Source organism: Sitodiplosis mosellana, unplaced genomic scaffold (assembly GCF_009176505.1).
Source record: "Sitodiplosis mosellana isolate CC-2019 unplaced genomic scaffold, AAFC_SMos_1.0 Smas_scaffold_5, whole genome shotgun sequence".
Lineage (NCBI taxonomy): Eukaryota > Metazoa > Arthropoda > Insecta > Diptera > Cecidomyiidae > Sitodiplosis > Sitodiplosis mosellana.
Window position 1 is genome coordinate 5,137,628 of NW_022595248.1, and position 14,099 is coordinate 5,151,726.

Consider the following 14,099-nt stretch of genomic DNA (forward strand, 5'->3'; position numbering starts at 1 on the left):
GCAGTGCACAAGAAAAAAAGTTGTTTGTACGGTGGGCTCTTGGTCTAAAAGGATCGGTCACCAAATGGATCACAAGTAAGAAAGCAAACGAAATACTAGAGAATTTCGGAGTTTGGTTATTTTTTTTAAAGAAGGAAAGAGATTAGAAAGAGTAACGTAATTTTTCTCTATTACCAGCCATTGGTACCAGTCACACCACACGCTCTATATTGACAATGTATTTTTTTTAAACCTTCATTTTGATACGCCACTAACATAATTTACACTCAAGTATCTACTTTGTGTATAAAAACGCCATTTAAGGTGCTGCCATCTTGCGTATCACTCACGGAAACTTAATACTCATAGATTGGACAAAACGACGAGCATGTGGAGTGACTGATTGGTACAGGCACAGCCGCAACCGCAGCAACAGTCTCAACCGCGGCACACGAAAACACTGAGAAAACAAATGAAAAGCTAACATGGGAATCATCCAACGAGAACCTATGGGATGACGAATTGGATAACCCTGAACCACCAACAACCCCAGCAAAGAACTAGGGTTTACAAACGTTTCGACAAATACCGCAAACGGTGTTATAAAAACGTTATTTTTCTGTAGCGTTTTTTGACAGTCCAAAATACCGCAGAAATAACGATAAAAAAAACGTTTTTTGGGCGTTATATAACGGCTCTGTAAAAAAACGTTTTTAGGAAACACTAAAAAAATTAAACGCGTTTTTAAACCCTACAAAGAACAAAGTCAGTATTAGTAGTAAAGATCCGGCTCCACCATCGTCTGTGGAATTTATTGTGACAACAAATGGCCTACCCTTTGTTCTTAGACGAAGAGGAAGAACGTGAACAGAACGGAATCAAAGGAGTGATCTACATATCGGCGATACAATTCCAGTCCGTCTTTTGGACGCCAACAGTTAGTTGAAGTTCTGAGTCCAGAAGAAATGCAAGAAACAAATCGATACATTGTACAAAGACATGCAGTAAGTAATGGCAAAGAAAATTTTGTTCACCAGATTTTATTTCAATGAAATAAAGAAATAGAATTGAAATTTAAAATGAATTTTGGCCTTAATAAATCCAATTTTGACATGCCATAATTCGAATTGTATTTATATAACCAATGAATCGACAATTTTGCTGTCAACTACATGGGCCAGTTGCATCGGGTTGAACCGTTAGACACAAAAATGGGAGAGTCATTGTGGGTATTTACGATATGAATCACTCATTTTGATTTTTGACCAAAGACTTTTTTGCAAAGGTTTCATTCATCGACCATGGCAATTGTTCACCGAAAATCCCGCGTTTGGTGCAATAAACCATTTGGAAACACGAACAATAGTTTCTTGTTACGTTGAAACAGAAAAAACATGAAACAACTTTTACCACAGAATGTTTTGAGACGCGACATCAACTGCTACACAAGTAAATCAAAAAATCCGAATGCAAATGAAAATCAATCGAATGATTCATTGCCGTCGCGCGATAGAATAGTATCAATCAGATCGTCATCAATTCATTCATAAGAAACCAACTTTTTTAGTGAGAAAATTAGATCAAAAAACAACTGTGTGTTTCTCCGCACCGACGATATATGTTCAAAAAAGGAACATTCAATAACAACGCACAAACCATACCTTTTTCCATATCATAATTTGTGACCTCACCATCGAGGAGTGCACTCCGCAATTCGCCTTTGATGGTTTTTGAGTTGAATTTGGCTGAGGCAACATTTTCTTCTGGCCCTAAAATAAGAAAAAAATTAATAAGTTTTAAGTTTCACATGAAACTCATGGATCCAACTGCTTCAAATCAATTCCAAAAAAGTTCGATTTTTATCTTACAAAGAGCACCACGGTAAAGAAGATTCTTCGAAGTTGTCTTCTCTTCGATTGCATCGAGCAAACGATCTGGATCTAGAATAGCGCATGGTCGAACAATTTTGAGCAACTGTTCCAGATTCATCAATGGCAATCGAACAAATGAAACGACCGTCTGAAATGAACACAAAAAATTAGTTGAAATTCACAATAAAATAATAATCATAATTTTATCCACTTTATTCGATTCATTCCATCTCACCTCAATATCCGCATTGGGATTATTCTTGCACCAATCATAAACCGCGTTGAAAATATGAACTTCGGGTGCAAAAAATGAGTCGCGTTCCAGTAGAGTGCACAGTGAATCCTGTGACAATGTTTTGAATGCGCTTGTGTTGAGTAGTTCAGTCGAGTTTCTGTCCATGAATGTCATGCACACGTCACTGAGTGTTTCCAAATTGTACAATCGTGCTGCATCCAGGATGGCGCAACAGTTTTTCAGTGACAAGCTATTTGTTAAGTACGTGGAAATGGCCGATTCCAATGATTCGAACCCGTACTGATTGGCCAAACCAAGTGAGTCCAAAATATTCTCCTCTTTCATTTTGGCCAGTGACATGCAGCCCGTATAAATATAGTCTAATAAGGCTTTGAATGCTTCGAGTGGCACTTTCAGAACGATTTCCTGTTGTGTTGTTTCGGCCAAGCCTCCATAAAGTAATGCTCGAAAATATGAACTCCGTGCGGCCAATATGATTTTATGTGCTGGCAATTTGATTCCTTCAACGATGAATGTCACATCGGAATATTCAGCGTTCATACACAACTGGCTCATGTGCTGTGAAAACTCGACTACACATCGGTTTATTTATAGACATATACGATACAAAATGCAACAAAGAAGAAACAAAAGACACGAATTAGAATGAAATAAATTTGAAGAAGAGACAAGAAAAATCGAAGGTTAACTAAATTCGTTTGTAGATCAAGTGTTTGTTGTTTCAGTTGTTTTAGAGTGCGCGCATTTTACTTACGTGTTAAATCAATATCGTCAGACGTGCTAATTTTTTTGCTAGACACCGTGCGACTGCTCATTTTGTCCACAATACAATTGATTTTCTGCTGAATCAATCGCAAAAATAGAAAAATTTGCATTCAATACAACTATTTTATGAAATTGAGTGGTATAGAGTGATATTGTGATTAGATGTTGTTGTTGTAATTTAGTGTAAAAATATGACGCACTATTAACACTCTATTTTTTCACCTTGTCTTGCGATAATTTCAATTTATTCAATTGGTTTTGGAAATTGTTTTACTAAATGATTGTACTCACGGTCTTCAATAACGATGCCAACAATGAATTTTCGCAAAAATCACAAGAAAAATCTTTTCAGCTTGTGATTCTGTTTTTCTACAAGTTTACTTGTTTGTTTTCTTTCACTCTGTTTCACTATTTTTTTTAGACATTTGTACACACGTCAAACTGACAGCATTCACTTTGAGTCGGTAGGTGTCGCGTTGCCGTTCCGATTGTTGACTGTGGTTCAGTTCATTTTGAATGTTTACATTTTGTTTTGGAAACGTATTTCTCATCAATTGATTTTTTTTTCAATAAATTTATAAAAATGTAAGAAAAAATTTTGTGTTTTGGACCGAAATAAGGATTTTACTGAAAAAAAAATACGAAAAATCATATTGAATTAGATTTAGCTTACATTTCTACATGAAAAAGTGTTGAATATAGTCATTCCGTTGCATTGTGTCACGTTGAACGCACCCCAAGTTGAAGTTATGTATTGTGCCTGTTGTACAATAAATATTTTTCGTTTAAAATAGTTGGCAATGTGAAATTGCGACTAATGGAACAACGTATCCTTCTGTGTCATCACATAGTTAAACCCTCCATATTATTATCAACATCAAATCGCTAAATGTATCGCAATAACACAGTGCATTCATGCTGGCAGAATGTTTAGAACAATTTGACGTTTCACTGTTGCTGTCTCTGTCTTTGTTATTTGTTATTGCGTTCAGCTGTTTTCTTCGTGAATGCGTATTTTACAGAACTGAAGTGAAATTTGTTATGGTCACGATTTTACGTCGTTTAGTCCAAGAAGTTGTTTATCTTACGAAGAATTTTCATCCACTCAGAATGGCTTGGCGTTCAGTTGGATCCGATAATGCTGATTTAATCAATCAACTTGAAGGTAAGAAACAAAAATCATTTCCAATTAGAGGCATTTTGGGATTCTAATTAAAATACTGATGTGTCGCTGGGCGAAGTAAGTTCATCGAACCTAGAACACAGATTAAAATTATCTCAAGTGGTTTAAAGGAAATAGTGCAAATCGTTTTGTTTTGGTATTTTTAGATGTTGGCGTAATCAAAACGCGATTAGTTAAAGAGCTAATGACAGAAACCGATCGAAAACATTACTGCACACGAACACCATACGTAGACGCACCTCAAAGTATTGGCAATGGTGTGACTATTAGCGCACCACACATGGTAAGCGATGCATTTGAATGGATGGCAAATTGTGAATTGTTAAGAATCGATTTGTTTGCATGGAATTTGTGTTTTTTCGGAAATTATCTGCATTTCAGAAGATCTTTGCATACTTTGAGCAATTTTAAATTTCAACTCCAAATTTTGATCAATTAATCAATTCATACATTCACTCTGGCTCCGTCTCAATGAGAGTTCATTTTATTTCATTCAAATATTTTTTTTCCCCATTTCAGCACGCTTACGCTTTGGAAAATCTTGTGGAAAAGTTCAAATACGGTGGCAGAGCATTGGACGTTGGATCCGGTTCGGGTTATTTGACCGCCTGTTTAGCTAGAGCAAATCGAAAAGCAATCGGACCGAAAGCGAGCAATGAAAAAATGGTTGTTGGAATCGAGCATCAAGCCACATTAGTTGAATTAGCCATTAGAAATATTAACGCCGATGATCCAAACTTTATCAAGAATGGTGAATTGGTTATTGTTGGTTAGTGAAATTTAAAACACGATTTCATTTTTATGTAGTGAGTTATATAAGTTCAAATGATTTTTGTTGAAAAATCTACAAAATTCATTGGATTGAACAAAATTTAAATTTGGTTGAAATTCATTTTTTTAGAGGGTGACGGAAGAAATGGCTATGAAGAATTTGCTCCATATGATATTATACATGTTGGTGCTGCGGCTCCGAAAACTCCTGACATTCTCCTGTCCCAATTGAAAAATGGAGGCCGATTGATTTGTCCGGTTGGACCTCAATTTGGAGCTCAATATCTAGAGATGGTTCGTTGACATCAACTAATTTAATGTTTGATTCATTCTTCTACTTATTTCATGATTCCATAGTTCATAATAATTATTTATAAAAATATCAATTTCAGTATGACAAAGATGAGCGAGGTGAAGTGAGCCGAACAAAATTGATGTCAGTGGTGTATGTGCCACTGACTGATCTGAATGGAACTGCGCGATGACTGCAAAACTGTTGTACAATAGTCTGATTAGTTTACTTTTGTTCTTGTGCTTAATTCAGTTATGAAGCCCGTTTTATTTATACTTTGTCCTGACAAACAATATTGTACTACTAATTTTCCACTGCCTTCTCTACCTTAAAGCTTAATTTTCTTTACTTTTTTTTTGATGAGATCTCTGCTCTGTTCTTAAAAGATATCAGACATTTGTACATTTTTGTCCCAGTATCACATATGGCAATGTCGCGACTTGTATTCTAAAGAAATCATTTAAATCTTAGTGTTTAACCACGGGTCCTAATTATTTGACGCTGCGAGAGTTAAGATGAAAAGTATTTTTCGTTGAATTAAAATTTAATCCTACACTTTTTTTCAATTAAACAAGCATTTATTATCTATTGGTATCCCAATAAAAAAAAGCTGAATCTTTCGATCAATATTGAGCCGTGTGTCCTTTTTTTAATGTGTACTTCGATTGCTTCATTTATGGATGATGCTGCATAAATTGAAAATAGATTTTTTTTTCACTCAGCAAAATGAAGACGGAAAACTATGGTAAAAAGAAACTTATAAATTGACAGTCAGCGCATAATGACTCGTTTTACGTCACAATTTATGACAATGTGTGCTGCAATTATTGGCAAATGTCTCACTTTAGGTGTTAACGGAGTATGCCAATGAAAAAAATTCTACGATACAACTGCAACGTTCATCAAAATCGCCACACCGTGATTACAAATGACTTCGAATTAACATTGAACAAATAAAAAACAACTGAAGAAAAAGTGTGACTTTTTTTAGCGAGTGATATAAGAAGTATCTGGTGTAAAAAGGAGTGCATATGCAAGCTCTCAACTGGCGATAAAATTCTTTTTACGGCCAACAATGTTTTGAGATAATGAGATTCGTCGGAAGCTTATTTAATACTTTGTTGATGTGAGTGTGTGTGTGTGTGTGTTGGCAACGGTAATATTCAGTCAAACCATAATCGTCTTTATATCGTCTGGTTTCCTCACCCATCCAACGCTGGCTCGCACTTTATTCACACATCGATCGTTAAGTCAACCCAAACGTTCAATTCTTGCGAACAATGAAGAGAGCCAGAGTTAGAGAGAGAGCGAGAAGCAGAGGATGAGCACGCGAGAGTGTGTGATAGAGAATCGGTCTTATAAACTGAAGAGTCTCTTATTAGTAATTGCTTTTGTTTAATCGTCGCAATAAAATCGCAGCCATCAATTTGCTTACAATGTAACGTTTTATGAGTGACGGTGAAGTTTTTTGATCGCCTTTTATCGATTGTGCCTCATCTGCGTGCGCGAGCGCACAGCGTCTGACTCTTTACTCTGATTGGATGGATTTTGACACGGTATGTGTGAGAGAATGAGGCTCCGGGATCATGGACAAACACGATTGCCAATAATATTCACAAATGCAAGCTGGTTTACAGAAATATTTGACATTTATTGGTCAGAGAGAGAAAGCCCATATAAAAATTGTATAAAAATTTTATATATCGAGAGAAGAAGAAAAAATGTTCAACGTGCCTGATTTGTGTGTGAAATGAATGTTTGGTTAGCTTCACCGCCATGAATGTTTGGTTGGCCGAGTGACAAATTTATCGTCCAAATTCCAATTTTGGGAGAAATGTGTTTTTTTTATGTCGATTTGCTTGCGTTGGGTGAATGAATTTGGTCGACGGTTGTGTGTGTGTGTGTGCGTTTTTTTATTAGCTGGCAATCATTAGCAAAGTATAAAAATTTAAATATTGCGACTTGCCATCGAAAATACCAATCGTATCAATTTTTCGATGCAAATGGTTGACCACACTTCTGAATTTAATTATTGATTTTTAATCGATGTTTTATGGATATTTATTTCCTAATTTTTTTTCTTCTCATTCATAAATAAGTCTTCGTTTTTGGACAGTTGTGATTTATGTTTGGTGAAAACATGTCGATTTATTTCGCAGCGGTAGTCAACACACGTGCTCATTTTGCTATCTATCCGAAGCGATTCTTCGATCTATCCGCTTGAAATTGGCAACTTCATTTAAAAAAACAGAAAAACATTGATCAAAAGAATGACGTTCTTTCACAAAAATGAACCGTTCTCTTCTAATCTTTAATTTATTGAAACAAATTTATGCTTTTTTTGTTTGTTGTCGCAACCACACAAAAAAATGATCAAAACTAGATATAAATTTTCTCCCTTCTAAATCATGTTTTGATGCGCTTCAAACAGGCAATCACCATATTTGATATAACCGCATCGTTTTAATGGCGATAAAAATTCATTTCTCGGCTATCATGAGGAAGTGATCATGTTTTTTACTGTGCATGCGCTACCGCTACGGCAATAAATTTATAGTGAAAAGCATAACTTTTGTGAAATGTCTCTATTTTGAATTGGTTGGTTGGCTGTTTTTTTTTCCTTCTTCTTCTTGATTATGTTGTCCCAAAGTGAATCATTCGCTTCGAAATCAGCATGGATCAATATCGAATCTGTTCTTTTTTTTCGTTGATAATGGTTGCAATAAAAAGAGGCATTCGATTGAAATGGAGAAAAACACACGAAATCCATAAACTGATAATAAAATTCATGATTTATTTTGAATGGATTGAACTGAGCGCGCGCGCTCGAGCTCACACACACAGTCGAGTACCGTGACTCTTGCTGCTGACAGTTGTGTCGCTTGAAAAATGTGTCCCAGGAGATGTGTACGGTGAGACACAGATAAACGGCGGAAAAGAGATTGAACAAAAAAAAAACAAGAAAAAAGACTTCACACAAGATAAAAGAGAAGAAAAAGAGCGACAACCGAAAGAAACCAGCCAAACAATATGACGATGAATATATCAATATCAATACCGATATCGATGTCCAGCAGTTAATTAATGCAAATATCTCTATTTTCAAGGTCAAAGTAATCATCGGCATTATTGATATCGCTTTGGTCTGAATGCGTGTGGTGAATGTGTCGGCCGATTGAAATGAGATGCCATACAAATGATATCTTCATTTTGATTTCAAGCGTTGAATAGATTTTTTTTTTCGAGATAAACATCATGAAGCGTCGTCGTCTTTTTCCAAACCTACGCTCTGGCTGTGTCGCGAAAAGAAGAGAAAAAATCGCACACAAAGAGAAGACAAAATCGCGGAAAGAGGAAAAAAAAATCACTCAAAATGAATTAAAATAATGAAAAAAGAAAATAGAAACAAAAGTGAGAGACAGAGAAAGAGAATTGGAACACACAGAGATGGAAGAAAGATGGCATAGAATTCCAATGAGGAAGTGTGGTTTGCGTTCATTTCTTTTAAACCATTTATTTATTCAATGCTCTTGAACGTTCACTATTACAAATAAGCAACTTCTTCATCAATCTATTTTTGTTGCTGCTGATTTTGATGCGGTCGTCATTGTTGTTGTTGTTTAATTTGCCCGGCGTTAATTTTAACAATACCATCATAAACTAAAAATGATCGCTTCACGCGCAAGGCTCGACAACAAGTTTTCTATAGCAAATTCTATATGATTGCATGGAATGTCGGAATAATCTGATATTCTAGCGATTTGAAAACATATTCCAAAAAGAACAACCGCTTGCTATTTTTTCTTTCGTTCATTCTTCGCTTCACATTATTATTTTCCTCTTTTTTTCTCATCTGCAAAACTTATTATTATCGCAGAGGTATTATAGTAGCTAAAAATATGGTATCAAATCATGCGAACTTTGCGATGCGGTCGACGATTTTATAGTGATCATTCGCTGCCATTTCCCGTACGATTTTATTCAAATTACATGGTTTCATTTTTTTTCGAACGCAATTGTTGTGTGTGTGTGTGTGAGTTCTAAAAATTTAAAACAAAGAAAAAACGAACCAACGGGACGGAATGAGCGAGCGAATCGAAAATTAGAATGAAAGTTTTACGCACAAGTTCATTGTAATTTGCATTATGAACTTCAATTCGGAATAGTATTGTGTTCGGATCGTGTTGCGATCAAAGCAATGGAAAAAATGCAAGCGAGAGCGAGAGAGAGAGAGAAAAGAGCTGAAGAACACGGGCAACGAACATGTCATCGCATTAATATGCCTTGGCACTAATGGAACCTTTCTGCGGGTGTTTTCACTCTTTTTGTATTCATCGCGTCGCCATGTGTCAGTTCTGGGAGAATGATTTTAATATTTTTCTAAAGATGTAGAAAATGAAGGGAACAAAAATGGTTTTTGCCTGTAGCTGCATGCACAGCGCACAACGATCGTTGAATCATAAGCTCATCGAACGGCTTGCTGGCAACCGCAAATCAAGGAAATCAGCAAACACATACCGGATTCTTCGATTGTGTCACCTTTTTTTTCGTTGGTCTGCCACTGCTGTCGTCGTCGTCGTCGTCGTCGTCGTCGTCGTCGTCGTCGTCGTCGTCGTCGCTGCTGCTGCTTTTGTCGCGAACGAAAGAAAGATATTTGAGCAAGCAACATTCTCTAGTTTGGCTTTGGCAAACAATGAGAGCAATAACAGCAGCAACAGCAGCAACAGCAGCCGCTGCAGCGATGCTCTTTGAATGTCAATCAAAGTTTTGTTGAAATGCAATAGAATTTCTCGGCGACGAGATGATGATGAAAAATTGGCGGTGATCAAAGAAAGACAAAAATTAAAATTAAAATAACATTGAATCTCTCACGAAAAACGTATCTTTCTCTCTGTTTGGCTACTGCAGCTCTGCATCTTTTTTTTCTGTCGAGCTGTAACGAACAAGGGCAAAGACATGTCTAAAAACAAGATTCAATTGAAATTCTTTGGTCGCTAAAATGCGAATACTTCGTTCGTTGTCCAAGTTACGTAATGTAAAAAGATTACCTTTTTGCCCTTTCTCAGCCCAAAAACCGAGGAGCGCGCGCGCCCGCTCACACACAGCATCGAAAAACAAAACAAAAACGACGACATAAAGTGCAGAGTATAACAACGGCACGCATTTTAGCCAATTTTCAACGCAAAATTCAGAAAATCGCGCGCGCAAGTGCGCACTCCGCGGAATGCATTTCGGTAAAAATAAAATGTACAACTTGCCGAAAAATCGAAAGATCGCATCAAAATTCGTTCGTGTATTTAACCAGCTACTTGCTACGATGCGCATTTGAGAGAGAGACAAAAATTGAAATGCATTTTCAGCAGCTCGCCAAATTTGCCGTCGTCGCGTAAATGCAGTGAGTGCACACGGCAACAGCATATCAAAAAATAAGAAGGAAAAAAAATTTAAATTACGGAACAAAAGACTCAGAACACAAGAGACGACGACGAATGAATATAAAAAAAACACACACACACATCAGAGTATATACACACGCTCATTTTGAGTGCGCACAAAAAAGGAAGAGGGAACGACAAATGCATTATGAAAACAGAGCACACAAACAGTCACACGTAGTGAAAACGGGAGCAAAGAGTACCATGGAGAACTGGTAAGCTCCGTGAACGGTGATAAAATGCGTTTATTCAGTCCAAAAACTCATGCACCATCACGATCAACGCGCTATTACCGTCATCCAGCTATATCTTCTAGTCGTCTATCTTTTTGTCATTTACCACACTTCTACGCAGATAGAGTGCAACGAAGTTTTTGGAACGACGCAATTTTTCGATTCTTCAAATGATTTTTGGTCGAGTTTTTTCTATCGATTTTTTTTTTCAAATAAGTGAATGAAAGCATTCCTTTTTTGCGAAATTGTAGAACAATAGGAAATTTGGATTCTTTGTAGCATTTTGACGATCATTTGAGACGAAGTACAAATTTGTTCAGTTAAAATGTCATTCGTGACGAAAATCATTAATTATTTGAAATAAATTTCCTCAATTGAGTCCAAAAAAAACCATTCAAATCGAATTCAATGGATTCCAATTTTGATGCCAAAACTGCCTGACTGCCTTTATCGCCCACCCTAATATGCATAGCATACATTCAAATTTGGATTCACATGCACGTAAAATGGCCAATGGTTCTCATCGGAATTTCTGCTGCAATGATCGCTGAGCTCACTCAAATAGTTGCAGCAGAAGCAACAGCAGTAAAAAAAAATGCGCTACGCAACCGAATCAACGCGAGCAAATGAAAGAAGGAAAGAAAAAAAAACATGCGCGAATAAAATACGATGCTTCAACATCATGTACACTTTGAGTATGTTGTCGCCATTTAATGTTAAATACGCGAGATATATTATTATTATTTATTATATTCCAAAGCAGTGAAGAGCAACAGAATGAGCAAAGAACCGCAGAAAAAAAGCGCACTGAAAAGAAGAAAAGGAAAATGTGAAGCGCACAATGTGCGCGGAAAAAAGGAGCAATTTCTGTTTTCGTTTATCGCGTTTTTGGTTTTCTTGTGAATTGGCAAAGTGGAGACGTACATAAAAGGAAGAGATTGAAGGCGCGGATATAATCATTGTTGTCTCGTACGCACGTCATATCAAACACGAACCGAATGAGAAACGAATTTATATCAAGAAAGAAAAAAAATTTATGTCATTTTTGAAGTGTTTAACCAGAGTGACAATGTGAATTGATGGTTGGGTTTTTGGTTTTTCTATGCGCAGTCACAAATTCAGAACACACACACACAAGAACAAAAAAAAATGATTTCGACTATCAGCTGATTAGGCCTTGTTGCATATTTAAAGAGTTCGCTACCACAGCAGAGCACACAACGAAAGAGATACAGAGAGAGAGAGAGAGAGAGAGAGAGCCAACGCTTTCAGAGAAGTCAAAGTATGCTAGGACAAAGAAGAAGAGCCAAATGCAAGCGACTATGAAAAAAAAACCTGTTGGAGAAGAGAAAAGGCGAATATGAGACGTGTGTATCATAAAGAGAAGAAGGCATCGGTCGAACGGTGCGAAAGCAATCCAAACACACAGCACCACAAATCAAAGAGTCAACGAAACCTGATTGAAACGTAATAAACGTATTTGCATAGATGTGTATGAGTCACTGTCGGCGTACAACAAGAGTGTCGTTGGCGCAGCCATCTAACCAGCCAGCCAGCCAAACGGAGGAAGAGAGACACACAGTGCGAGAACGAGAGAGAGAGAGCAAAGCAGAGCAAACAGTGTTAGAATGCTGCACAATGTGTCGTAGTGCACAAACAAACATTTATGCAAAGGCACTTCAACTCTCATCGACTCCTTCTCTAAAAAATACACGTTTTATGATATTTATGAGTTCAACAATCCCTATTCGCCGTTCGCTGTGTGTGCGCCTTTTTTTCTCTCGCTTTTCTCCGTTCTACGGATCATTTACCGAAAATCCGCACACAAATACAGTTCGCGCTCTCTCTCTCTCTCTCTCTCTCTCTCTCTCTCTCTCGCTGGCTTAGCTCTTGGAGTTCTGTTGCATCGTTTTTGTTTTGTAAACGGTGAAACACGCACACCATCAACCAATATTTGCGGAAGGTACCAAACAGCAAAGACACATCGATGATGATCGAAGAAAGATACGAAAAGAATGGAAAATAATGGCAACAACAGAAATTAACAAATTTTTTTCTCCTCTCTCGGTTCGGTGTGTGATCCGCCACAAACTGTTCATCATCATTTGATGGCGGTGGCGGCGACGATGGCGATGAGGCAGAAAGAAAAATTATACACATTTCATGAAGTGAACACAGAAAAGCGCATAAGCACTGCGCATTCACATCAAATCGCCGAAAAATACAGAAGTTTACAAACGAAAAAAGAAAACGAAACGATAGACTTCAATAGGTTGGCGATTGTATTTGATGATACTCAAAACCGATGCATCAATTTTTTCTGCGCAGCCGCCACCTTACCGTGCCGAGCAAAAAAGAACTGCCTCGTAACGAATGGAACTTGTCGTGCGTAGGAAGCTTCTTCTTCCAACTGATTTTTTTCTAGAGTGATTGAATGCTGATATCAAATTACGAGCGGCGAACTCATCTTTGACAGAACGCCAATCTCTTTCTCGTGATGGCGTTACACCAAATAAGCAAACGATTGATAGCCGATGAGATTTTGTTTGATTTTTTTTCTGTTCGCCTCCTTTTTTTCCACAATTTCGTGCACATTTCGATTTCTCGATGCTTTTTGCGGCAAATCAGCTAAATTTTAGAGAACACAATCCAGTAATGATATATTGATCGTTAATCAAATACATTTTTTTTCTCTTTCTTCTCTGTTTCTCGCTCTCGCATTTAATTTTATGCAAATTTCCATTGGCCTCAACAAAGAAGTGTGCAGTGTTCATTAGGTACCGAGATGAGGTGAACGTGCGCATGTAAATGTGCGCTTAAAAGATTGTACCCCGTTGCTTAATGTTGAAATTATATGCTTTTTGGAATAAATATTTAGTCGCTTCGACTAGGAAAAATCCATAATCGGTCGCAAGGGTCAAAACGAGAGTGAGTGAGCAAACGAACGAGAGATTAAAAGAGGATGGCATTATTCGCCTGGGAAACGCATTACGAACGATGTATGAACAAGTGATTGATGTCTTGATAAGGTTTTTTTATAGGAGATGCCAGAGAGAGTGAGTGAGTGAGTGTGGCTCAATGGTCAGTAGTCAATCAGATATTACGCGAAATTTATTAATAGGTTCTGGGGAATCTTCCATAAAAATGAGCGCGTTCGATGATGATCATCATGCAGGGCCCAGAAGACAACGCAACAAAACAGTAAGCCAGAAGAAAACAACGCAATCATTGTGTCGATGCTAAATGACGACATTTACATACATACCAGAGAGAAAGAGAGTGAGAGAGAGCAAAAACACCAACCATCCACACTA

At 37.2% G+C, this 14,099-nt stretch overlaps 2 protein-coding genes across 2 annotated transcripts in view; one reads left to right on the forward strand and one right to left on the reverse strand.

Annotated features, from left to right (window-relative positions):
- The window catches only part of LOC129567104 (BTB/POZ domain-containing protein 9), a 9,601-nt gene extending 6,296 nt beyond the window's left edge, over positions 1–3,305 (reverse strand). The window contains exons 1-5 of the mRNA XM_055443698.1: positions 3,163–3,305; positions 2,861–2,945; positions 2,086–2,678; positions 1,848–1,998; positions 1,641–1,748 (exon numbers count right to left, since the gene is read on the reverse strand). Of these exons, the coding sequence (XP_055299673.1) occupies positions 1,641–1,748; positions 1,848–1,998; positions 2,086–2,678; positions 2,861–2,921 (913 nt within the window). The 5' untranslated portion in view covers positions 2,922–2,945; positions 3,163–3,305. The remainder of the gene's footprint in view (positions 1–1,640; positions 1,749–1,847; positions 1,999–2,085; positions 2,679–2,860; positions 2,946–3,162) is intronic.
- Positions 3,306–3,404: 99 nt separating this feature from the next.
- Positions 3,405–5,746, forward strand: LOC129567105 (protein-L-isoaspartate(D-aspartate) O-methyltransferase). Its single transcript, XM_055443699.1, has 5 exons — positions 3,405–4,036; positions 4,201–4,337; positions 4,574–4,823; positions 4,956–5,119; positions 5,218–5,746. The coding sequence occupies exons 1-5, from the start codon at positions 3,787–3,789 to the stop codon at positions 5,308–5,310; spliced, it is 894 nt and encodes a 297-aa protein (XP_055299674.1). The 5' UTR covers positions 3,405–3,786; the 3' UTR covers positions 5,311–5,746.
- The last annotated feature ends 8,353 nt before the right edge of the window (positions 5,747–14,099 follow it).

Coding starts and splice junctions, on each gene's coding strand:
- LOC129567105 (XM_055443699.1), top strand. CDS start 3,787: ATGCTGGCAGAATGTTTAGAACAATTTGACGTTTCACTGTTGCTGTCT. Junction 4,338..4,573: donor CTATTAGCGCACCACACATG/GTAAGCGATGCA, acceptor TCCCCATTTCAG/CACGCTTACGCTTTGGAAAA. Junction 5,120..5,217: donor GAGCTCAATATCTAGAGATG/GTTCGTTGACAT, acceptor TATCAATTTCAG/TATGACAAAGATGAGCGAGG.